This window comes from Carettochelys insculpta, chromosome 1 (genome assembly GCF_033958435.1).
Source record: "Carettochelys insculpta isolate YL-2023 chromosome 1, ASM3395843v1, whole genome shotgun sequence".
NCBI lineage: Eukaryota > Metazoa > Chordata > Testudines > Carettochelyidae > Carettochelys > Carettochelys insculpta.
Genome location: NC_134137.1, coordinates 252,030,619 through 252,056,217, shown reverse-complemented (window position 1 = coordinate 252,056,217; position 25,599 = coordinate 252,030,619). Strand labels below are relative to the sequence as shown.

General features: G+C 44.1%; 1 protein-coding gene across 1 annotated transcript in view; it reads left to right on the top strand.

Moving 5' to 3' along the window:
- The window catches only part of ST8SIA1 (ST8 alpha-N-acetyl-neuraminide alpha-2,8-sialyltransferase 1), a 135,426-nt gene that overhangs the window by 90,297 nt on the left and 19,530 nt on the right, over positions 1-25,599 (top strand). Inside the window, exon 5 of the mRNA XM_074998806.1 lies at positions 3,610-3,702. Coding sequence (XP_074854907.1) covers positions 3,610-3,702 — 93 coding nt within the window. The remainder of the gene's footprint in view (positions 1-3,609; positions 3,703-25,599) is intronic.

Sequence of the window (25,599 nt, the reverse complement as noted above, 5' to 3'; positions counted from 1 at the left end):
GTGCTAGTAGCTCAGCCATGCAGGTGTTGCCACATCCTCCCTTGCTCCCAAAGAAAACCCTAGCAAGGAGGTAAACATATCTCATAGAACTGGAGCAGACTTTGAAAGGTCAACAAGTCCAGTCCCCTGCGCTCACCGCAGGGCTTAGCACCATCCCTGACACATTTTTTAAAATCTAATCAGCCCCAGACCCTTGAAAGGCCCCCTCAAGGATTGAATTCACAGCCCTGGGTTTGCAAGCCCATTGCGCTGTCTTGTACGTGGAGAGAGACAGACAGCAGGTATGACAACATAGGGCTTTCTCTCTCTGCAGCTCTTTGCAAACCCCTTGCACTACCTCAGAGAATAAGTATTAGGCACTGGGGTGTGAAAATTGGGTAGTATCTCTGTAAAGACTACACCAGGACGCCAGTGGTGCTCACTGTGTTCTCTGTTTAACAGCCAGCCAGAGCAGTGGTGTGTGTGTGTGAGTGGGCCTTACATGCGGGACACAGTACGCAAGCAGCTGTTTGCACCCCACTGTGCTGATGTGGTTGCTTCCCAGGCAGGAGTCCCAGCTGCTCTGTGGTAGAGTTAAGGAGGCAGGGAGGTAAAGTGAGTCACAGGAAGAGGCATGGGCCACACCCAGCAGGAGGCAGCTCAGGTGACACTGCTGCCTGCTGCCCCCTCATGCCTGCTGCACAGACTGGCACCCAGACAGCTGGCTGAGCAGGCTGTACTCTTCATGGATCAGGGTGGGGAGGAGTAGCCATGGCAACAGGTAGCAGCGATAAAGAGGAGGAAGTGGCTGGGTCAGACTGATCCCAGCCTTCTTCTCCCCTCTACATCCACCCCAGCCCCCAAAACCCAGCTTCTCCCCAGATCCCCACTCACCCAGCAGCCCCCAACATCCCCCGCACCCCCAAACACAGATTCTCTCCTAACCCCACTCACCCAGCAGCCCCTGACGCCCACACAAACCCCACTGGTGAATTCCCAGACCCAAAGTGTGTGTGGGGGGGGGCGGGAGGGGCTGCAAGTGTCTGCTGCAGCCAGGGCAGGGTCACCTTGGGGGTGCAGTTAGCTGGCTGGGCAGTCCTGTCCAAGCTGCATGTGGCACTTTAAGAGCCATTTGCAGCTCTGTGTGCTGCCTGCGGCTGCTGCTGCTGCTAGTGGGAAAAAGGCAGCTAAGCTGGCAGCCCCTGCTCAAAATCCTCACCCCCCAGCCAAAGCTGCAGCTGTCTTTGTCCCTGCAGCAGTAGCAGTCGCTGGCGGCAGCATAACAAGCTGCAAATGGCTCTTACAGAGCCACATGCAGCTCACACAGAGCTGCCCAGCCAGCTAACTGCGCCCCCGATACGTGGTGCCTGAGGTGAATGCCTCAGTTGCCTCACCCTTGTTATGGCCTTGGCCCTGTCTATGGCAATACGAGAAAATGACACAGAGACTGAGCTTACTCCATTCTCTAGTCCTGCAAACTCCCACCTTTTAATGAGACAGGATACAGGCTCCATGAAATCTGAATCTAGTTGTTGCTTGGAATGACCAGTGTTCATTGCAGGTACATGACAGCTGTTGCCTGGAAGTAGTGTGCAAAGGGACAGATTAGTGAAGCAGAGTTTTGTGCCTGGGCAGTCCTGTAAACACAGGACATCCAGGAGAGGAGCGCTCACAAGATTTGGAGGAGATCAGAGTGCCAAAAGAAAAAAGAGCAAATTGTCAAAGGAGCAAGTGCCGCTGAGTTGGGCCAGAGAAATCTGTGTCACCCTGGTAACAGGAGAAATGGACATGTATATGAAAAGATGTTTATGCTGGAGCCTGCCCTGCCTGACTTTTGAGTCTCCATAGCCACTGGGTTGAGTGCAGAAGGTGGGAAATAGCCAGAGGCTGGTTTACTCTTTTTCTTAGTTTGCACTTTTTCCTGAGCATGCACTGGGGCAGGGGCGTGGGGGAGCACAAGAAGCAGAGCAATTACTTATGCTTGACCATGCCTTTCTTTCCCTTAGATCAGGGGGTGTTCTCAACCTTGTTTGCTGGGACTCCTTTTGAAAAGAAGTGACTACCCTCTTCCCCATCCTATGCCAGCTCATTGTGTGGGAGGGGGCTGGTGAGGAGTGGGATGGGGATGTACGGTCTGATGGAGTAAGCTGCAGGAGTAGCCTAAGGCCAGGATAGGGAGCAGGATCTGGGGAGGAGGTAGGGGGCAGGAGCAGAGTGGGGTGCAGGATCTAGGTGGGAAGGAGGGGGCAGGAGGGGTGGGAGGGTCTGGATGGCAGATAGGGTGCCCAGCTCCAAGGGGTGAACAGGTGGCTCTTTGTGGCCCTCTGCTTGCTGGCACTACCCCCTGCCACTCCCATCGATCGCCATTCTTGGCCAATGTGAGCAGAGGAGGTGGAGCCTGCAGGTCAGCACCACTAGTGACAACACACATGTTCCCAGCTGGGAAGCAGAAAGGAGGAACAGCAGCATGCAGGGACACTTCATCTGCCCCCTCCCCACCAGCACCTCCTGACAGGTCCAGATGCAGTATGCAGCCCCTTTCATAATCTGGACCTGATGTCTGGCCACAGCCACCACTCTATGCCTGCCCAGCTCTGAAGGCAGCACTGAAGTAAGGGTGGATATTATGACCCCGACAATGGGCTTGCAACCCCCTTTTGTGTCAGGACCCCCAGCTTGAGAAATGATGCGTTAGACTCTGTTTCCCTATGCTGCTGTTTCAGTGAATGAAGCAGGCAAATGAGATGGTTCTGCACAAGATGTGTTTGTTGGGTGTGTAACAATGCAGGGGTGTTGGTGCATTCTGGCCCACACTTAGCATTATTTCCACTTCATATCTTCATGTCTTCATTGTGGAGCTGTTGGGCTTAGTTAAGCGTACTGTAGTTTCTGTCACTTTAGTTCTCTCACTTAGGTTCTCTCAGTCTTTCCCTTTACTTATCTTCTTTCCTAAAAATGACCTGCAAAGTAGAGTAGTGTACTTAATATCTCCTGCAGCCAGGTCACAGGAGCTATTCAAACACAGAAATTCATGTTAAATGACCACTAAAAAATATGTTTCCCCCACCTACATTGTCCCATTGGCACTCTCCAGTTCACTGAAGAGATTTCAAAATGTGACATCAAAAATACCACAAGCTTCATAGTTTGTATATCATGTGATCTGTGATGTGACCTGTGATGATGCATTCTGGGACACAATCAGCCAACAAGGAGGAATAGAATTTTTAAACGGTTAGTTGAAATATAATTCTGTGCCTAGTGTCCACTTTTGCCTTCAACACGCTACCAGGAGCATTCAATATATAAAAATCGGTGTACATTTTATTTGCTTCAGCGTTTACTATCAATGCACTGATATTGGACCACCTTTTCAAATGTGCCTAAGTTTGCACTTACCTACATTTTAATGCAAAAATGCTCTATTGTAGATACACATGTTGGGAGAGTGTGCTGCTTAAATAAGATGTAAGCATATGTGAAGATGTAGGCCATAATCATTTTGTCATTTGGCCCAGTATTAGTATTGCAAATTTTCTCTCAGATTGTATGACCTCATGTGCAAACTGAATTCATACAAAAAAGTCTGAAACTGCACATGACAATTAAAAATCTTTCTTTTCTCTGCAGATGCAACCTTCCTCCTCTCTCCAATGAATACAGCAAGGATGTTGGATCCAAGACCCAGCTGGTGACAGCCAATCCCAGTATAATTGAGAAAAGGTAGTTCATCTCTATCAAGTTGAAGGGAGGAGGGGAATAATGAGTGTAGGAAGGGAATGGGGAAAAGGAGAATTGCATTGGATGGTGTCAGGTTTCTTGTTTGTTTTCCCTTTAAGTCGTTTCCAGTATCTTGAGGCTGGAGGACTAGTCAGAGTGGCCTTGATGAGAAAGGGGCAGTGAGGGTGGACACAATATAAGCTAATTAGTCAGGAGAAATGTAGCCATTTAGTGATGTACCCGGCAGAGTTATAGGGCGAGAAGACAAATATGTAGTGTTGAAAACTAGTGGATGAATGGAGCCATTGAACATGTTGATAACGTCCCCCTGCTCTTCCAGAAAGTCAGGTGGGTATCAGTTATAGGTGGGTGTAGGCTTCAAAAATGGAACACAAATCAAGATCTCCCTTTTTTTACATTTGGGATTTTGATTTGTCTCATTCTTTGGTTAGAAATTCCCTGTAAAGTTTAGTTCTGGCTATAGAGCCAAACTTCTATGAAGTTCAAGGGTACTCAGATCTCCGGTTTTGCTTTGAATCTGTCACTGAACTATAGTTAGTTAGCCTCAGATAATGTGATTTCTTACACTCATTACCAGTTTTCAGATCTTCTCCTGACCTTACTTAACTAGTTTGATATTGATGAGGCTTGACATCTCAATTACCTCTCAGGTGTGTTATGGCACATTTAGTGAATTCATGCCACCTCGCCATTCACCCTTTCCAGAAGACTTACCCTTACCAGATATTTTGTGGCTAAACATATCGGACATGGTGAGGACCTCATTCCAAGGGTGCACAAGTTGTTTTCTATAGAGCTTGAAAACTACATTGGATACCATTAAAAAGTCAGACTATTGCCAATAATTATAACACAGGCAGTGGTGTCTAATCTACCATCATTTCTCTCTATATTTTGAACAAGCCTTCAGTGTAACAGGAAGGGGATGAGCCACAGTATTAATTAAGATCTCAATGCTTATGGATATATAATGAACTTTTCAGCAGGGAAGTGAAAAACCAAATGATGTTATGCCTGATTGGGCATTTCAAAATTCTGAACACAAGTTCACTTTTGGGGGTGAGAGGAGAGTTTCATTGCTTAAGCAAGTGAAGGTTTCAGCAGTTTAAATAAAATATTATGGTATGTCCTGAACTGTGCCTGAACAAATTTGAATTCACTAGCCCGGACCTGTCTTGATACAATGCATCGATAATGGCAATACCAGGGTACTAAAACAAAGTTTTAAGTAGAGTAAAAATTCCCACTAGTGCACCAGCCAGTACAAGACCTATGCATCACTTAATTGGCACTCCAATCTGATTCGACTGAGGTATTTCATATGGAAGCTCCATGATGCAAGTAATTATGTTTTAGTCTTCAGATCTGCCCGCAATATACTGGTTAAACCTTTCTAATCCAGAACTCTTTCATCAGGCAAACTCCGTAATCTGGCATGACTTTAGTTAGCCAGACAACCCTTATTGTGGGTGTGGCCAAGTTTCCCATAAAGTTTGTTAGCAGCCACCGGCCCTGGCTTTCAGTGTTCTGTGCTGCTATTTAGCTGTAATTTACCCCTAAATTTACATCTTCTAAGAGCCCAGTAAGCAGCAGTAGTGTTGGCAATGTACTAGACAATCTTGACCTCCCATCGTTCAGCAAATTCTCTTGTCCGGCCCTGATCAGGTCCCGAGGGTGCCGAATGAGAGAGGTTCAGCGTCTATGACTATTTTACAATATCAGGCTGAATGTCTCTTGCTGCCCCAGTGTCCCCTCTGGAGCAAATGCTTCAGGGACAGGTGGAAGGTAACATTGCAACACTCGCAGCATTCAGTCTACACAGATTCTCAGTGTTGATACTGGTTTATGATGAAATCCTGCACTTCTATACTTATTTTCAATCTGAGGCTCACAAGCCTAGCAATAGCTCCGTGAGGAACACATACGACTGACTTCACTTTAACAAATGAGCAAATTTTGGCAGAGAGATGAAGGTGAATTGCTCAAAATCAGCAGGTCACAGGAAGAATCAAGAGCATTCCCCTAAATTCCTGATTCACTTTGCAGTGTATGGGCAGAGGGGTGAAAAGACACAGAGCCAGAACAAAGTTGGGTTCTGATTGGGACACCGATGATTCTGTAATTATGCATCTGCTTGGTGCATAACTGGAATCTCATCTGTAAACTGAAGATGAAAGTCACTCTGCCTTATTATGAGCTTCCCCATTAAGTAAGTTTTACATTGGTTGATCCCACTCGCTCCCTCCCTCCATCCCCACATACCTTGTCGGTAGGACCAAGCCCTATTTTAAATGGATGAAACAAAAGAAGTAAGTGAAAATAAGCAGCCCTCTTAATACATGGGCATAAGTCACTGTTCTTAACATCGCAGGCTTTGGCTTCGGCTTCAGTGGCACTCTGTAAGGTTTTTCTTTTCTGGCTCCACAGGAGTGGAGCTCCCTCCGGTGGTGCTCCTAAAACACAGTCATTTAGTGGTATTTAGTAATCAAAGGCTACGTCGACATGTGAAGCCTACTTCGAAGTAGCTTATTTCGATGTAGCGACATCGAAATAGCCTATTTCGATGAATAGCGTCTACACGTCCTCCAGGGCCGGCAATGTCGATGTTCAACTTCGACGTTGCGCAGCACCACATCGAAATAGGCGCAGTGAGGGAACGTCTACACGCCAAAGGAGCACACATCGAAATAAGGGTGCCAGGCACAGCTGCAGACAGGGTCACAGGGCGGACTCAACAGCAAGCCACTCCCTTAAAGGGCCCCTCCCAGACACAGTTGCACTAAACAACACAAGATCCACAGAGCCAACAACTGGGTGCAGACCCTGTGCATGCAGCATGGATCCCCAGCTGCGGCAGCAGCAGCCAGAAGCCCTGGGCTAAGGGCTGCTGCACACGATGACCATAGAGCCCCGCAGGGGCTGGAGAGAGAGCGTCTCTCAACCCCTCAGCTGATGGCTGCCATGGCGGACCCCGCAATTTCGATGTTGCGGGACGCGCAATGACTACACGGTCCCTACTTTGACGTTGAACGTCGAAGTAGGGCGCTATTCCCATCCCTTCATGGGGTTAGCGGCTTCGACGTCTCGCCGCCTAACGTCGATGTTAACTTCGAAATAGCGCCCGACACGTGTAGCCGTGACGGGCGCTATTTCTAAGTTAGTGCCGCTACTTCGAAGTAGCGTGCACGTGTAGACACGGCCAAACAGTCCCAGACAATGAGCTCTGTGGGACAGACCCTCCGCTGGCATGCTGACTTACACCATTTGAAGATTAGGCCTCGCATGCATTCTTGATAGTTTTTGTAAGCCAGTTAAGCTTTGAAATCAGAACATTTCTATTGAAGCATAAGGTACTCAAAAGTTCTGAACTAACAAGTAGTACCAGAGAGGTAGCCATGTTAGTCTGTACTCCAACAAACCAAAGCAGCAGAAATGTAGCACTTTAAAGACTGACAAAATGATTTATTCGGCAATGAGCTTTCGTGGGACAGACCTGAAGAAGTGGGTCTGTCCCGTGAAAGCTCATCACTGAGTAAATCATTTTGTTACTCTTTAAAGTGCTATGTTTCTGCTGCTTTGGTTTGCTGAACTAGCATTAACATTGCAAGTGCAAACTTGACACTGCACACTTTCACATTTGCAGCACGTTGTAATTCTTTAATTTCATTCCCACATACTACTAACATTCAATATAACATCATATTTTTTTTTCAGCCTTAGACACCTAGGCTGCATCTACAATTGCATTCCTCTTTCAAAAGAGGCATGCAAATTAGGGAAATTGAAAATGCAAATGTGGTTCTGATTTACATATCTGGTGCCTCATTTGCATATCCCTTCAAAAGAGCTTCTTTCAAAAGAAGAAAAACAGTGTAGACATGGCTCTTTGGAAAGTAAACCCCCATCTTCGGAAGAACTCTTCTTCCCATAAACAAGGGAAGAAGGGGTCTTTCAAAGATGGGGTTTACTTTCGAAAGAGCCGTGTCTACACCGCTTTTCTTCTTTTGAAAGAAGAATATGCAAATGAGGCACCAGATATGTAAATCTGCACGTCATTTGCATTTTTTATTTCCCTCATTTGCATGCCTCTTTTGAAAGAGGAATGTAAGTGTAGACGCAGCCCTAGGGACAGTTTCTTGTTATATTAATTAATGCTCTGTGACTGCCAGATAGTCAGTAAAATTCATTTGTATTGTATAGAAAGGACACAGTGAACATTACTTATACAACCGCTATGTGACTAGACTGATAGTCAGCATTTGCTGGAATATCCTGGTATCCTGGCCACCTCAATGCATAGCTGAGTTAGCTTTGTAATTAACTGGCTAACTTTTACTTAAAGAGGCTGTGGTGCTTGCTGCAATGAAAATATACAGTCAATGGATGCTAATAAAAGGATGATGTTGTGATAACGGTACTGGAAGAGGTCTCAGGAGATCTAGGTTCAACTCCTACCACTCACACAAATATCTTGTGTGCCTTTGGGCAAGTTATTTACCTAAGAAATAAGTTAACTTATCATATACCTTGTCTATGGCATAATGATATTGTGACACATTCTGAGAGTAAATACTTTCATTCAATTTTTAACTGTAGCATTTCAGGTTTCCATACATTTATATCAGAGGTTGTAGGAAGATTTGTGTGGTATTCTGTTAGTGGAACAGTAGGGTCTAGTTTATGACTGTTCTAAAGCAGGAACAGAAAAAAGTAGCATTGTCCATGGAATTTCCTGATTTAGATGTCATTGTAATATAGTTTTCGTGTGTCTACCTGTCTCACGCACATTTTAATTAGGAGATCTGATAAGAACCATAACAGTAATCAGAAGAACAAAAGGCGTTTTTAATGCAAATTTTTGTCCTAGCAAAGTCATCACTACAGTCTGTGTGTGCTGTTTTTCTTTCTCACTTTCTCATTTTAGTGGCAAACTGTAGCATGAAAACTTCTTTCTCACTGTCTCCTCTGGAGACTGTATTGCAGAGACAGAGAGCAAAATGAAAGCGGAGCTTTGTTAATAACATAATTAGCTGCATGATTTCCCTTATTAGGCTTGTGAAAATGGGTTTTTCATGTTTTGGAATGCTTTGGGGGAACAAATTTGCATTTCTCCTTCCCCCGCACCCTCTCCTCATTTTCCTGTGGTAGGGTTTGATTCTGAAATGTGCCGAGAGCTCTTGCCTCAATCCAGAGAAATGCTTAAGGATGTCTGTAAGTTTAAATATGTGATTAGTCTCACTGAAGTTCACAGAGCTATTCCAATGCTCAAAATTAATTGTGTGCAAAAATCTAAAGCCATTGTTTCCCTCTCACCTTCCAATATGAGTATCTGAACCATTAGAAACAATTTAAATGCAACTATTTCTTTTCTTTAAAAGATTTCCTTTAATATGTACATATACTGCCTTCTCTGCAATTTGCCTGGATATTAACTGCCCTCTGCTCTGTCTTTATTCTTGGTACAAATACATTTTCACTTTTAGCCACACCTATAAGGATGCAATTAATCTCAAGAAAAGTTCACGAACTCTGGAGGCAATCCCATGAGGTAATGGCCAAAAGCTTTTGCTTAGGTGTAAGTGTCCAAGAGATGTACAGAGGTGAATTAATTTATCTTTCTTTCAATGGTAGATAAGGATGTTAGTCTTCAAATAATATAATTGAGAAAGGTTAAAGTATTAGTCCTTTGTTAATATACAAATAAAACATCATCTAATTATTTTCTAGCAGTGCTTGAATTGTGGGGTAATTTGGTTAAGAAAAAATACAAGACACTTGCACAGATACCGATATAATATTTGTGCATATATGTACATACATATTTCTGCAAAATATACAAACTTTCACGAAAGGATTTGACGTAATTTTTTTAATCACAGCATGCAAAAGGCAACAATTGATGTAGGAAAAGAAACAAGAAAGATAAGATAAAAGAAGAAAGAAAAATTGTGGCAAAACAGAAGAGTTTAATTAACTAATTAACTTCTGCTCAGGTTTACTTAAAGCACTCCAATTTATAGAACTGAAATTATGAAAACACATTCTATGTGTGCAGTCTCCGATATCACATTACAATATAACTGTGGAGATTTGAAAAGATGTTGCAAGGTTTCAGGTCCACAGAATCCATTCCAACAGTGATCTCCAGTGTGAAGTAGGTTATTTCAGGAATCTCAATCTAGCCAATAGTGTGAGATGGGAAACATGAGGAACAAGACTGTATACTGAGGGCTGGCAACTGAAAAAGCGACCCAAAACTTCATCTTTGCATTGTAAATATTCCGGAGGACAACAAATAATCAAGAATTTTCACACTAAAAGTTTTTCCAGTGAAAAATCTGATTTTTAAAATGGAACTTTTTGAAAATAATCAACATATTTGAAATTTTCTTTCTTGCTACACTTTCCAAGGCATTTTTATCCATTTTTTTCATAAAAATTTCTTCCCGATCACATTTGAAATTGTTATTCAACAGTTTTCATTACCAAAGATGAGCCAATGGAAAATGCTTGATAATGTTTTTTTTTATAAAAAATTAAAAGAAAAACTAGTGAGAAAAATGTGGAAAAACACAAAAGAAGTCCATTTAGAATGTGTGAAACAAAAATAGTTACAAAATTTTTGTGAAACTCTGTTTCTGTGTTATGATCAGCTTTCTTTGTACAGACCTAGAAAAAAATCCAAAGGAACTTAGATGGCTAAGAAATATGTGACAACATCATCCCCTTCCTTCAGTAAGACCTAAGATGTGTCTACACTTGCATTCCTCCTTCGAAAGAGGTATGAAATGAGGTAAATTGAAAATGCAAATTAGATATAAATTTGCATATTCAGCATCCATTTGCATATTCTACTTTCAAAAGAGCAGCGTCTACACTGGCTTTCTTTCGAAAGAAGCTCTTTTGAAAGTAAACCCATCTTCAAAAGAATCCTTCTTCCCTTTATTTAAAGGGAAGAAGAATTCTTTCGAAGATGGGGTTTACTTTCGAAAAAGCAGCACCTACACTGGCTTTCTTCTTTTGAAAGAAGCACTTTTGAAATTAGAATATGCAAACAAGTTACTGAATATGCAAATTTATATTCCATTTGCATTTTGATTTACCTCATTTGTATACCTCTTTCGAAAGAGGAATGCAAGTGTAGACACACCCCAATGGCTGTGTCTGCACTAGCCAAAAACTTTGAAATGGCCATGCAAATGGCCATTTCAAAGTTATTAATGAAACGCTGAAATACATATTCAGCACCTCATTAGCATGTGGGCGGCCGCAGCACTTCGAAATTGACGCGGCTTGCCACCACGCGGCTCCTTTTCGAAAGGACCCCGCCTACTTCGAAGTCTCCTTATTCCTATCTGCTCATAGCCATTTGCATGGCCATTTCGAAGTTTTTGGCTAATGTAGGTGTAGCCAATGGGAAGTACCCAATGAAGAGAAAATCTCCATGACTATCCCTTTGTGGGGCTACTCAGTAAGGGACAGATTCTCAGGTAGCATAAATAATTGTAGTTCCACTGACTTCAAGAGTGTCGTCACTTGCTAATTCTGTGATGAGTTAGTAGATCCTAGCTGAGAGGACAAGAATATCTATCTGCATGTCTTGTTTCCACCTTGGCTTGTTCACAGGCAAGAGTGCTGACTACTGTCTCTACGAAGCTGGTGGCTATGGACATGATCCCCTTCTCTCATGTGGAGAATGGAGGCTTTGTGGATTTTGCTGCTGCTGCTGCTGGTGCTGCAGGGAGGCAGATACTCAGTCACTCTTTCTTTGCGAAAAGGCTGTGCTGAATTTGCGTTCTGTTGTTCATGGCCCATCTCCCACTGACATGTGGAGCCAGGAAAATTACATTTCCATCAGTGCCCACTGGATTAGCAGTGGCAGCACTCCCCTTCATTGACAGCATGCTGTTCTTTCATTTTGTGGCTCTGAGAGGCATTGAACTTTCTAGGACCTCTTGCAGAAACTGACAGACATCACTCAGGAGTGGTTACGGCCCTTCTTTCTGTCATCTATGTTGCTCATTCCTGAATTTTGTTGTCTGAGAATTTCTGGCCAGGGTCAGGCGAGTAAGGACACTTCCTACCACTTCTTAAATCCAGAAAGACTTGTGGCTATTTCAGATGATCTTGTGCATCCCAATGCATCCTGAAAGTGTTGGGAGGGCAACTTGCAAATGCCATATCTCCATACGAAGCCCGAGTTGATAAGAAGTTGGCATTCCACCTTCTTCATGCTAGGCCAGCTGTATGAACAGGGAGATGGCATACAAATTCTTTGTGTTCAGGGTACTGGCCTGGCTCAGTCTGACACTAGCCTGCATTTAGCTCTCTCGGGACTGGCTGTTCAAGAAAAGGCTAGGTGACACCTTATGACATTCTAATGAGGCCACAAAGCTTGCCACAATGATAGCTGAAGGGTCAGCCAAATTATTCCTTGGGTTTGCCTACTGGAGAAGAAACTGAGTCACATTCAGCCCCAGGAAAAGAACCTCAGTGGAGAACAAGAATACGTCTGAACGGCTTGGTTATGGCCACACGAGAACATTTCTTTATGGTTATGCGCCTTGACCCCTGATTTAAATCCACTTTGGGTTTCTTGCTCCTATGGAGCACTAAAGCAGTCCTCAGCCATCTACAACCTATGTCAGCAGGACTGGTGGCTCAAAAATAGAACCTGGCAATTGTCATACATGGCCAGCATTACGCTCTGGAGAAGCAGCAGCAGTAGCAGGGACAAGATATCCTTTGCACTCACATGACCATCTCTATGGGACAGTCTGGAAGACTTGTCTTGTCAGCATTGCCCCCTGTGTTCATGAAGGGCCCTTCTGTGTGAAAGCATATGGAATAACGAGTGATACTTATTGTCCACACACTGGGTCCAGCTGCAGACAGAGATCTGGTCAGCTGTATCAGAAGGTACTGCTTTACTGCTCATGTCCATTTGATAGTGTCCACTCAGAATGCTGGTTCAGCAGTGATGTGTAGGTACACCCTACAGGGAATTTGGAAAGGGTTTCTTTCATGAACATACATAAACACTTACTGCTTTGCCAAAACACTGTACCAGAGCATGTGGCTGCCAGCTGCCTTTCTTGAAGAACAGCAGTCCCCAGGTGAGGCAGAGGGTGAATGCGTGAAGGGGATATATATCTGCAGTAGGTAACTGAATCTGTAATCCACCAGTGCCCTCCATACCGACCTGTCTTTATTAAAACCGGTGCGTGGAGTGATGAATTTCAGTGATCACTGAGTGGTGGGGACACTTGTCATGCAGTGTCACCATGGAGAATGAATCAAACTTAATTTTTTCAGTGGGAGACCACAGACAAACTGCAAGAGGGGGCGTTATCATCTCACCTGTCTGCTTGTCCTGTAGTGTCTAGAATGACAACAGGCATTGCACTATATCTTACTGGTTCGGTGCACCACAGGCCCTTGAGCCAGATCTTTCCGCCTCGTCTTCTCTTTATTGTTGTTTTCTTCTTAGGAGCACAGGTGCCAAACTAATGCGTTCTCTTCCCCTTCTTCCATTTGCATGTCAGCGCTAACTAGTGGGTGGGTTTGGCACCAGGGAATTATGTTTTATTAGTTGCTTTCTATATGCGCTTCATCAGATCTAAGCTCAGTTCCTTCTAAGTACACAGGCCAAAATGATACCAAGTGAAAAATTATCTGTATCTTGTTATTAATCAGGGATTATATCAAGTTTTTCTTTTAATGCTTTATTAGGAACACAGACAAGCATGAATAAGAAGAGGAAGCATAACAAATTGTTGACAGCATCTGCAAGCTATATTTATTATTTTTTCACATATGTGTCACACTAGCCGTGTCTACACGTGCCGGCTACTTCGAAAATGCCGTGCCAACTTTGAAATAGCTCCCGCCACGTCTACATGTGGCGAGCACTATTTCGAAGTTGACATCGACGTAAGGCGGAGAGATGTCGAAGTCACTATCCTCATGAGGAGATGGGAATAGCGCCCTACTTCAACGTTGAACGTCGAAGTAGGGCACGTGTAGCCGATCCACGTCCCGCAACATCGAAATAGCGGGGTCTGCCATGGTGGCCATCAGCTGAGGGGTTGAGAGACGCTCTCACTCCAGCCCCTGTGGGGCTCTATGGTCACCGTGTGCAGCAGCCCTTAGCCCAGGGCTTCTGGCTGCTGCTGCTGCAGCTGGGGATCCATGCTGCAGGCACAGGGTCTGCAACCAGTTGTCGGCTCTGTGGATCTTGTGCTGTTTTGTGCAAGTGTGTCTGGGAGGGGCCCTTTAAGGGAGCGGCTTGCTGTTGAGTCCGCCCTGTGACCCTGTCTGCAGCTGTTCCTGGCACACTTATTTCCATGTGGGCTGCTTTGGTGTATAGACGCTGCCCTGCAGCACCTACTTCGATGTAGTGCTGCCCAACGTCGACGGCACCAGCCCTGGAGGACGTGTAGACGTTATTCATCGAAATAGCTTATTTCGATGTCGCTACATCGAAATAAGTTATTTTGATGTAGCATTCACGTGTAGACATAGCTACTGTCTGGAATGGCTCATGACTGTGAGTGCCTATCTCAGGGCAGCCAGTTAGAAACAGGGCAGACATCACAAGCTGGTGGTGTGTGATTGCACCAAAGCAGTAACAAATGGAAACTCCTGGATCAGTTTTACTATGGAGTCACCAACAGTCTCCTTAGACTGTTCAGTGTGCCAGACAAAAAGACTTTATGGTAAATGGGTATTTAAACCAAAAATCAGACTGTATTGATGCTGCTTTCAGTCACAAATGACCACTCACTTACTTCAGATTAGTTGGTACTCAGGATCTTACACCAAAACCAATATTGGCCACCAATTCTATAGTAAACTAAGTAAGGCTTATTAGGTAAGAAAAGCAAATGAGAATTATTATTATTATTATTGCTACTATATTATAATGGGATACAGATAAGTGAAAACAATGCAGGTGACATCCACTTAGTTTTCATGAAGTTTAAACACCAAATACATTAATAGTCACTTTTACCTATTGTAATACACCAGTGAATTGCCCTGGGGCTCTGGCATGAGCTATCACAGTATGTTAAAAAATTTAGTCTCATAATTTCTCTCCAATTGCTCTTATAGGTATGAAGTGAGGGGAGGCAAATGTAAAAGTATTTAAAAAAAAAAACTCGAGGGATGATCCTGGAAAAAAGGCTTGTAAGTCCTTATATATCTACCTGGAAAATTGGTAGGAATTATAAAAAAAATTGCCGAAGAACTGGAAAAGGTTATGTTAAGTTATAACAAGTACATTTTCTGCAAAGCGAGGTCTTCAAATGGCTCAATAACATAGTGGATTAAGGAAAATCAGATGATATAATTTATTTAAACTTTCAAAAGGCCTTTGTCAAAATACTTCAGTGGGTAGTCATGGGGGAAGGCAAAGCACAGTTATGGAACCAGACCTAACTAAGAGACAGGCAGCAAAAAGTAGGCTTCAATGGTCAATATTTATCATGGGAAAAAGTGAAAAGTAAAGTCTTCAAAATTCTGCATTAGTGCTTGTGTTTAATAATTTAAGATTCCCTCCCCTCAAAAAAAGTTCCCATTTTAAAAATTTTAAAATATATTTTTCTGATTTTTTATTTTTTTAATCTATTTACCTATTTTTGCAAACACATATTTCAAGCAGTTCTATCTACAGATGTTATTGCTGTGCCATAGGAGGTCACTGGAAAAATATTCTGAAATGTATTGCAATGCAACTGTGTTTTATGCTTCTTGCAAACTGAGAGGATGAAAAGCCCCACACATTCATGCCTACACACTCCTTTTCAATCCGTCAGTAGCAAGCATGTCAGAATAAGATTACATATTATAGAGACAAACACACGCTTAATGAAGATGAATTTTTTACTTCAATTTTATGCCCTTTTCTGTTTGTGAGTTAATTACATCTGTGAATGAATCTAATATGCTTGAAAATGAGGAACTTAATATGTGAGCCTGTCATACCTTTGCCTGCAAAAAACCCAACAATTGGATGACTTGCAGTATGAAAGAAAATTCCACAATATTCCTTAACAAAATAAACTAACAAAATCAGTTTTCTCCTGATTCATTAACCTGGGGCGTGTTTGGCTATCCTCCTTAGACAAGCATTGGATTCAGTCCATGAAATCTGCTGATTTCTGGTATGTTCCTGAGATCCTCTGCTTCTGGAGCACTTATCCTGGTCTGACTCTTAGTCCTCATCCTCACAGGACACCTGAACAACACTTTCAAAAGATGAGCCTGAGAACTTAAATTCATAACGCTGCTAAACACTAAAAATCATGAACTGAATGGAGACACTGGATTTAAGGCTTATTACAATAGTCTGTAACCCACTAACAACCATAGACAACCAATTGCCTTTCACCACCATCCATTTCTCACTGTGACACCTGGGGTGTTGAAGGGCTACTTTACCTTGAATGCTCTCTTGAAATATGTTGAATAGTACCAGAGAGGTAGCCATGTTAATCTGTACTCCAACAAAACAAAGCAGCAGAAATGTAGCACTTTAAAGACTAACAAAATGATTTATTCGGTGATGAGCTTTCATGGGACAGACCCACTTCTTCAGAGAAAGCTCATCATTGAATTAATCATTTTGTTAGTCTTGAAATATGTGTTAACTACTTATGCTAAACAATTTGTTCCACTTTGTATTTAGTTGTGAGGATCAGGTTATGTCTACGTAGCAATATGAGCCTCCAGTTCATGCAGCTTGATTCAACTGACTAGTGTCAGACGACACAACACAAGAACTAGGGGTCACCAAGTGAAATTAATATGTAGCAGGTTTAAAACAAACAAAAGGAAGTCCTTCTTCAAACAACATGGTCAACCTGGGGAACTCCTTGCCAGAGGATGTTGTGAAGAATTTATCAGCCTTCAAAAAAGAATTACAGAAAAAGGTTTATTATCCCGTATCCCCAGGGTACTGGATAGCTACCCTGCCCTGTCCCCTTGGCCAGGAAGCAGGCATATGGCCCCATTCTGATGGTCTTGGCTAGGTGGCTGGCCTGCTCTGCTTGCCCTTCCCAGGTAACTAGCCCTGCAGCAGTTGGCCCCAGCTGGGTAACTGGCCCTGCAGCAGCCAGCCTGAGCTGGTCAGCCAGCTGCCCTGGCCCTTCCTTCCACCCATGGCCCTGCCCCTGTATGTCTGAACCTCCCAATCTTGTAAAAGGAAAAGCCCTGAGGGGCCTCTCTCACTGGAGGAGCCCTGGCCTATCTTTCCCAGCTAAGTCAGGCTGAGCCACCACTGGGCCCTGCCCACTTCCCCCTCCCCACAGATGGTACCACTGCTTCCCTGATCACCAATTGCTGGGTGCCACCAAAACTGGGCTGGCCACAAGCTTGCAGCCTCCCCAAGTGCTGGCTTCAGCCAACAGCCTCCCCAGGTGATGATTCCCTTTCCCCTGAAGGCCCCCACCAAGCTGTTGGCCGCAGTCACTCCGCATGGTTCCTGACTTCCCCATCCCCAGAAGAAGGGATGTGATGAGCAGTGGGGATCTTTGGAGGTTGGGAAATGTAATGGAGGAGGTGGAGTGGTCCTCAGAGAATGGGTGGGGGACGGTGTCATGGTCCAGTTGTCTGACAATGTGTCTGTGGAAGCGCTAGGGAAGGCAACTCCTTCCCAGGCCTGTTACATCCACTGCCCATGTGAATTATTACTCCGTTATTCCAATCACATTATAGTTCCGTCGCTGTGCCATGACTTCCAATTCTCCGTGCTTGTTTCCCAGGCTTCTTGAGTTCAGGTACAGGTGCCCAAGATAACTGGCCAATTGCCCTGTTTTCTTACAATGAATCAGGAGGCCTCCCACTGCACCCTCTGCCTTGTGTTTCTTCCTGGTATCCCTCTTCCACACCTAGCTCAGGGCATAAGGTCTCCATCCCCCAGCAAACCTAGTTTGAAACCCTGCTCACGAGGTTAGCCAACCTGCCTGTGAAGATGCTCTTCTCTCTCTACATTCGGGGGATCCCATCTCTTCCTAGCAATCCTTCCTAGCACAACCTCCCAGAGTCAAAGAATCCAAAACTCTCTCTCCAACACCAGCTGCATAAGTATTTACAAGCTCAAGCTTTTAAGGGTCTGTCTCCTGTATGCAAATTAAATACTACAAAGTTTACATCTTTCTATCCCGACGTAGACAAATGATTTTCATATACTTGATAACTGATATTATAGCGACGTGAAGCACATTAAATTATATATAGTTGGGTATTTTAAAATTATTTTTCTACATGTTGCATCTGCAGAAAGGGAAAATTATGAGAAAATTTAGCTCACAAAGTTTTGCAACTTTCTTTTCTTTGGCTGTGCAGAATGCTTGTACTGTTAAACATATTAAAAGGAAAAGTAAACTGTCTCACAATTTTCCCCTTTCTTACAGATAAAAAACAGCTAATGCAGTTTGAAATATACACTCTCCAAAATTTCTAATTAATTTTCTCTATTGTTCTGTGTGAGATAATTACTGCCTCTGACACTGCTGACAGAATTTCTCTAGAAATGGAACCTTCTCAGATGGTTTATATGCAGGTTTATATTTCAGAAAAGTAACAATGATGAACATTTCTGTCGTACTTGAAACCACTCTGGGTGTGATTTTCCACTGTCACATTGGTTTTATGGCAGCTTACTGACTTCAGTGAAATCATTTTGGTGTGAAACCTGTGTAACCAAGTGGAGGATTAGGCCTCTCCTGGTCTGTGTTTTGTAGATAAGAATTTATTTTGGGACTGCAAGATCAGAGTTCAGCTGCTACCTTTATCACAGAAATCTGGACCTTGTTCAAATCATTTAAGCCCCTCAACTTCAACTGAAACCAATGAGAATTAGGCACGTAAACACCTTGAAGGAGTTGAGCCTTAAGTCCTGATTTCCTGTTGTCTTGTACTTCTTACAATAATTTGCACTTTTGGAAAGTGGCTGGCTATAAAATACTATCCAGTCAGAACGGTCATCAATCAAAGGTTATCCAGGTGTAAATGACTTTGCCAGGTGCAGGACCCTGAAGAATTATCATTGTAATTTCTCTCTGTGCTTCTGTTCCTCATCCAATAATCAAAATACCCTATCTCACAAGGGTGTGGTTTGGATACATGCCTGGATATTTGTGAAGTACTCAGACACTACAGTGACTGGGATCTGATGAGTGCTTGGCTGGCCTAATTCTCTTCTTTACAAAACTAGAGTTTTTTCTTCTGAGCTTTTAACCTTCATTTTCTGTTTCTCCATGACAGCCTCCCCCTCTTTTTTTATGCCCATTCTTCTGTCTGTCTCCTGTGTACACATTGAAGGAGCCCAGTCTATTTGTTCTAAAATTTAAGGCCTGTTTTGTTTAAACATTTTGCTTTGATTTGTCAGTCTTAACACATCTCAAATAATTTTCGTCCTTTTTTTCAAAGACAGTCATGAAAGTTTTAATTTTCCTTTTTTGAGTTTGCAGCGGCAGCATATTATGCATTTTCTTACTGGATTAGCCGCTAAAGAACATTGCACCGTTACATTAGAACCAGCAATAAACTGAAATTCACCATAAATGGAATGTCACTCTTAAACCTGAGTGAAGGACAAAAAGTAGCAAGCGGCATAAATGGGGAAAAGCATTTCATGTTTAAAATGTCTGTCACTTTCAATAACTTGATATGCCACTTGTGCTTCATTATGATAAAGGGAGGTTTTCTTTCTTAAATATGCTGGGCCAAATTCATCACTGGCTCTGTCAGTGGCAGTTTGGCACATTATTGATGTCCCTTCAAATGGTTCATTCTTATTTGCTCATTCATTGCCAGCGTTTTTGCCATGTGGTCTTCCCTTATTAGTTGTGAGGAAACTTTCCCGGAAGTGGAGAGTGTGCCTCATTGAGACCGACCTTCAAAGGCTGCCGGCTAATGCTGACTCATCACCAGAGCTATTCTTAGTTTTCTTTGTTTGTGGAAGATACACAGGATTGGGCTGGTGGCCTTGTGAATTTGAAAAAGTCAGGAGTTAAGAGAACAGAGAAGACTATTTTGAAGTAAGAATTTGATCACACAGCATGCACAGGGCCTTGGGAAGCCCATCTTTATTTCAGATTCCCCTTTAGAAACTGGGTTAACAGTTATCCTTTCTGGCGTGGTAGGGGTGTATTTTAAAACAAGTGTTTCAGTCCATGAATGCATTGCAGAAGTATTCTTAGATATCCTCTAAGTGATTTGGCTTTTGCTGTCCTGACAGGTCATAGTCTAGATTCAAACACTTGATCTAGGATACTAGATTATCACATTCATGCTTTATTTCGTCTTATTGTACCACTTCATTTTTCCTTATCTATTGTGTCTGGAGTAGGTTTAATTTCTTACACGGCATGTCTCCCTGTCACAGGCAAGACCATCCCATTGAGCCCGTTCTGGTCAAACATGACATTTGCAGGTGCTTCCTGCCTCAATTTCCTTCTCTGAGATGCATCCTCTTCGCCTTTCCCGTGTGAAAAGGTATTTTGTGATGTGGTTTGGACCCCCAGCCAATTAATCAGCAAATTTAACCCCTTCCAGGACAACAGAAGTCCAACCAAATATCCAAAAGATTTTTCTGTTCTTCCTGGGCCATCTCTAAATCTGTCCTTGCTCTGCCACAGAGTCCTGACTCCAGTGCTGTTTCCTGAAGTTCCTCTTGCAATATACCACTCATTTGAGGCCCCTGAGTCCTGCGTACCATAGCCCGCATGCCATAACACCTCTTAGGCAGAGGAGAAAAGGTGCTGATGACTTGAGTCTATAAGCATTACGGAGAAATACAAAGCTAGCCCTCAGCAAGGACATATTGCACCTCTGTCAGATAAAGAGTTTTTTTCAACGCTTCTGCACTGGTCCTGTTTCATTTCCAGCAGGCGACTGTTTCATTGCCAAGTTAGCCAAAAAGAAGCAACTTTGAACCAACATTTTTAACGGTTGGTTGAGCGCCTCTTTTGGGCTTCTTTTGGCCCCCATTTCATGTTTGTGGTTTTGCAAAATCAGGCAACTCTCTGCCACCTCATGGGTGGGACAGACAGGGCCAGATGATTGCCTGATGAACTCATGGGCCTCATAAAAACAGCCAAGAAAACTCAGAGAGACAAACTATAGAAAGCAGGCTATGCTCATGTGAAAGGCCCGGGGTTACAGTATCCAGGGAGGGGCAGAGGCTAGTGCCCCTTGGGAGCGCCAGGCAGTCGAGGGGGAGGGAGGCTGGGGCTGCATCCATACATGCAGGGCTGTCTAGGGGGCAAAAGATATGGACCTCCCTCGGTCCAGCAAATTCATGCCAGATAAGGGAGGTGCAACCCATACACTTGAAAAAAAATCTCAATCTGCAGCTAGTCCAGAACTGCAAAATAAATTTGTCAAGTTATTTGCACCATATTGTTTGGCCAGCTCTAGTCTTTGTAAGTTTGGGCTGCAGTTCTATGCTGTTTTCTTTGTCTTACTGAATTTACTATGAAAATCAGCTTATTTCTCCTCTAGTCTGGATTTAAGGATTCATTTGGACGACAAATGAAAGCACAGTAGAAGTTACAGCGAATGGGTCAGGTTCTCAGCTGATGTGTATTTGTGTAGGTCCATTGGTTTCCATGGAACTATGCTGATTTATAGCGGGTGAGTGCCTAGCCCTCTGACTTTCTCTTTCTACTTTCTGCTAACATGTAAGCTCAGGCTTTACTGTTTCTTCTGCAATACTTGGTGACATCACTCACACCTGAAATAGGGCAGAGAGTGTAGGCAGTAATCTCAGTTCTGTGTAGTTCTGGGATATCCTACCAGGCTGCTGAGTGCTATCTGCTTTCACCAAAGCTAGTGTTTCACCGCTTCACACCCAAAATATGTTAGGTGCTTGTGTTTTCATCATCTGTGTCAGGGAGAATGCAGAGAAGGTGGCATTCACATTTTGATAGGTCAGTAAAAGAGGATCTGAATTCCATATTTTGATCAGACCATTTCAAAATCGAAAACCAAGGACCTAAATGTGGCTGATCCTCTGTGGCCTTTCACCTTGTGTAGTCTTTTACCTCTATGCAAGTTGGCTGCAATTTGGATTGAACTGCTATAATCAATAGTAGAGGTTTACAACCACCATGGGCAGATATAAATGACTACACAAGGCAATAGAGAATCTGAGCCATATATGCTTTAAAGACACAATACAATAGGGCACACTATGAAGCTTTCATAAGAGGTTTGTTATTCCTGGATTCTTAGTTAATTACCAATTTAGGCCCCAGTTCACCACAGCTTTACTCCAGATTTTTACTGGCACAGGGACACCAGAATAAAACAAAAGAAATGCACTGAAAAACCAAGCCCTGGGCGAATTACCTTCTGCCTAATTAAATTCTCTTTGCAGTTCCATTTCCATATAGTAGTCTTCACTTTCTGCCTTAAAATAACATTAGAAGCACTACATGTTGAGACTCAACCCTGCAAGCTAGCTAAGGCTTCCTATGAGATAAAATAATGGATGCGTTGTGTAGACACTAGCAAAGTTATTTTGAAGTAATGGCTGTTGTTTTGAAATAACATAGCTGTGTAGACATAGTCTAAGAGTGGAACATGATCCTTTGTCTTTGCAGGAGAATTAAGCCACCAATGTGCTGCTGATGTCAGTTTTTTATGGTGATTCTGATTCAATGAAGAACTACAAAATATTTAAATAAGCCCTTCTGTTTATGATTAAGGTTAGCAACAATCCTAGTAAATCAAAATGCTGTGAGTTCATTTATATATATTTTGCAGTGTCTACACCTGAAATTCATCAGGTCTGCAAAAGTGTAATTGGATGGTTCATTCTGTATTGCAGACCATACTGTCTAACATTTTGTAACGTGACTTTTTGATGACTTCCCTTAAAACGGGCTAGTTTTATTCATTAGCAACATACTTTTTTCCTAGGAATTACCAGTCTTTAGTACGTCTACGGTAGCACATTATTTATAATAGAAAGCTGCTTCCCATCTTTATTCATAATGGATTTGCAGGCTCCTATGAAAGATATCATTTGCTTTCTTTTAATAGGTTATGCACTGACTAAAGAGATTGAATATGGTAACCAGACTTCATTGGGACCCTGGCTTTATAATTTTAAAATATGAGTGACTGCTTCTAGTATGTACCTGTATTCGTAGTAGAATTGTGTATGTAACAAAGCTGAGCAGTCTCTCAGGAGCTACGTCTACATGAGAGACTTTTCCTGGCAAAACTGGGCTTTTGTCAGGAAAAATCATAGAGCGTCTACACACAAAATGCGCTTTGTCGACAGTTTGTCGACAAAACCCAGCACCTCCACCAGCAGCATTATACCTCTCCCCATTCAGGTTTCACATCTCTCTCTCTATAGTGGTCTGTCCACAAAACAGCTGTGTAGATGCTCTGAGGCACTTCTATTGACAGACAGCGCTTCCAGTTCACCAGGCAGCCCTGTTTGCAGAGCTTCTTGTTGGCCATTCTGTCAAGAGAGTGCTGGACAGTCTGCCGGCTCTCTGTCAACAGAGCAGACTGCCCTTTCAATCTGCTTTTATATATAGATGCAATCTGTCGACAGAAGTTTTGCCAGAAATTCCCTTCCATCAGTGACTTCTGTCAACAAAGGCTTCTCGTGTAGATGTAGCCGGGCAGTTTTGTAAATGCTACTTTCCCATTACGGTTTATGACTGGTAGGCCTCTGTATCTTAGGCTACTTCCTGGTAGTCAAACGGTAGGTTGCCATGTGTACGGGCTTCCACCAGAACATGCAGTGGAACAGGAACCCTGCTGGCTTGGTTCAAATTCCAGTTGGTGTGTGGTTGGCAGGCTCCTAACTAGGCTCCGTGTAGCACCCAGAAATTGTGACATTTTCTGCCAGGTCATAGGCATAAGGTTAATCACTGGGGATTTGCATGCTGCCCCCATTCCAAATGCCAGCTCTGCAGCTCCCATTGGCTGGGAACTGCTGCCAAAGGGAACAGTTGGGGCAGTGCCTGCAGGTGGGAGATGCACATAGAGCCACCTGGCCCTGCCTCTGCCAAGGACCTGAAGGGACAGGTTGTTGCTTCCCAGCAACCATCTGATGTCAGCATTACTGGAATCCATACCCCATACTCCTCCCGTACACACACCCAGTCCAGCCCTGAGCTGCCATCAAACCCAAACTCCCTCCCAACTTGCACCCCTTCCTGTCACACCACAGCCCCTGCCTCCTCCTGCACTCCAAACCCCTCACCCCTGGCCCCACCCTAGACCTTGCACCCTCAGCTGGAGCCCTAACTCGCCCCCCCCACCAACCTGTGCTCCAATCCTGAGCCCCTTCCGGCTCCCAAAATCCCCCCCCCAGAATCAGTGTGTTCCCTGTATGCTAAGTGCTTGGGCAGCCACCCCAGAGAGGTTCACGTGCCACCCCACTGATTAGGAGAGAGCTGACAGCCTCCCACGGTGGGCAGCATGTGCTTCTGTTGGTCATGAATATTCACACATGCTGTGGTGTGCATAGCAAAATTTATTCTGCCCCTGAAAGGAAAAAAAATAGAGGGAACGCTGCCCATGCCCCCTCCCACATCCCAATCCCCACTCCCAGTCCTGAGCCCCCTCCCGGAATCCATATTCCTGCCTTTCTGTCTTTACCACAGAGCCTGCTCCCCACCCAGGTCCTCACCTCCAGCCTGGCAAAAATGAGCAAGAGGGTGGTGGTGGTGGTGGGAAAGTAAGTGACAGAAAGAGGGTGATGGAGTGAGCAGGGGTGAGGGCCTCAGAGAAGGGGCAGGGCAGGGGCATAGCAAGAGTGTTTGGTTTTGTACAGTTAGAAAGGTGGCAACCCTAGTCTCACCTGCTCCTTCCTTTTAAAAAAAATAAAAATAATGGAGAGACACATCTTCTAGAACTGGAAGGGACCTTGGGAGGTCATCTAGTCCAGTCCTCTGCCCTCTTTGCAGGACCAGGCACCATCCCTGGCATCTATTTGCTGCAATCCCTAAATGGCCTCCTCAGTGATTAAACTCACATCCCTGGGTTTAGCAGGCCAATGCTCAAACCACTGAGCTACCCCTCCTCTCTCTGGGGCAGACCTGAGGAGCAGCAAAGAATAGCAGGGGCACCATGTATTGTGGGGGCACACTGAGTCTATACACACATTCTGTGTGGTTCTGCTGGGTTCGGTCTCTAACTGAAAGCTCCATTGTAAGGGTGTTCCCTCCTTGCTGTATGTGAAAGGGCAGGAATAGGAACAGTCCAGTAGTTTTGCCTTCCTCCACTGGTGCTGCTGGGGGAAGGAGGGTGGTTTCAGTGATTGCGAGAAGAGGGAAGGCATGACTCTTCCAGCAGAGAGCCAAAAGCTTAACTAACCCGGCCCTTGTTGGGGTTGGCAGTGCATGTGGGAGTGGGGCCTCCTGGCAGCAAGGAATTCCTTAATATAGGCCACATTCCATGGTTGTTCCTGAAGCGTCTGTATTACGAAACATAACAGTTGTAGACATGGCCATAATGATCAGCATAGCACTTGCCGGACAGCTCATCCAGGCTCCTGTCTGGGAAAGGTTCCAGTACCAGCTATTTTAGAGCGTGGATCCCCATGCCGGACAATTGCATAGCCCTTATGCAGTGCTTTCTTTCTAAGAAAAGAGAAGGCGGTAAGTAGCTGGCTCCCTGCCCCCTCACTGGCTGCCCCCTCACTCCCACCACGGTTCCTGGGGCTGGAGCTGCCAGCAGGGCTCTGCACATCAGCCAGCTCCCAGATGTGGGACAGGCGGGCGTCTCCTGCCACCCAGCTGGGGATTCCGTGGCTGGGGCTGCGGAGGTGCCAGTACTCTGAACCGGCATCTACCATCACAATGAAAGCCCTGAACTTATGATAGGGAAAGTCTCTTCCTA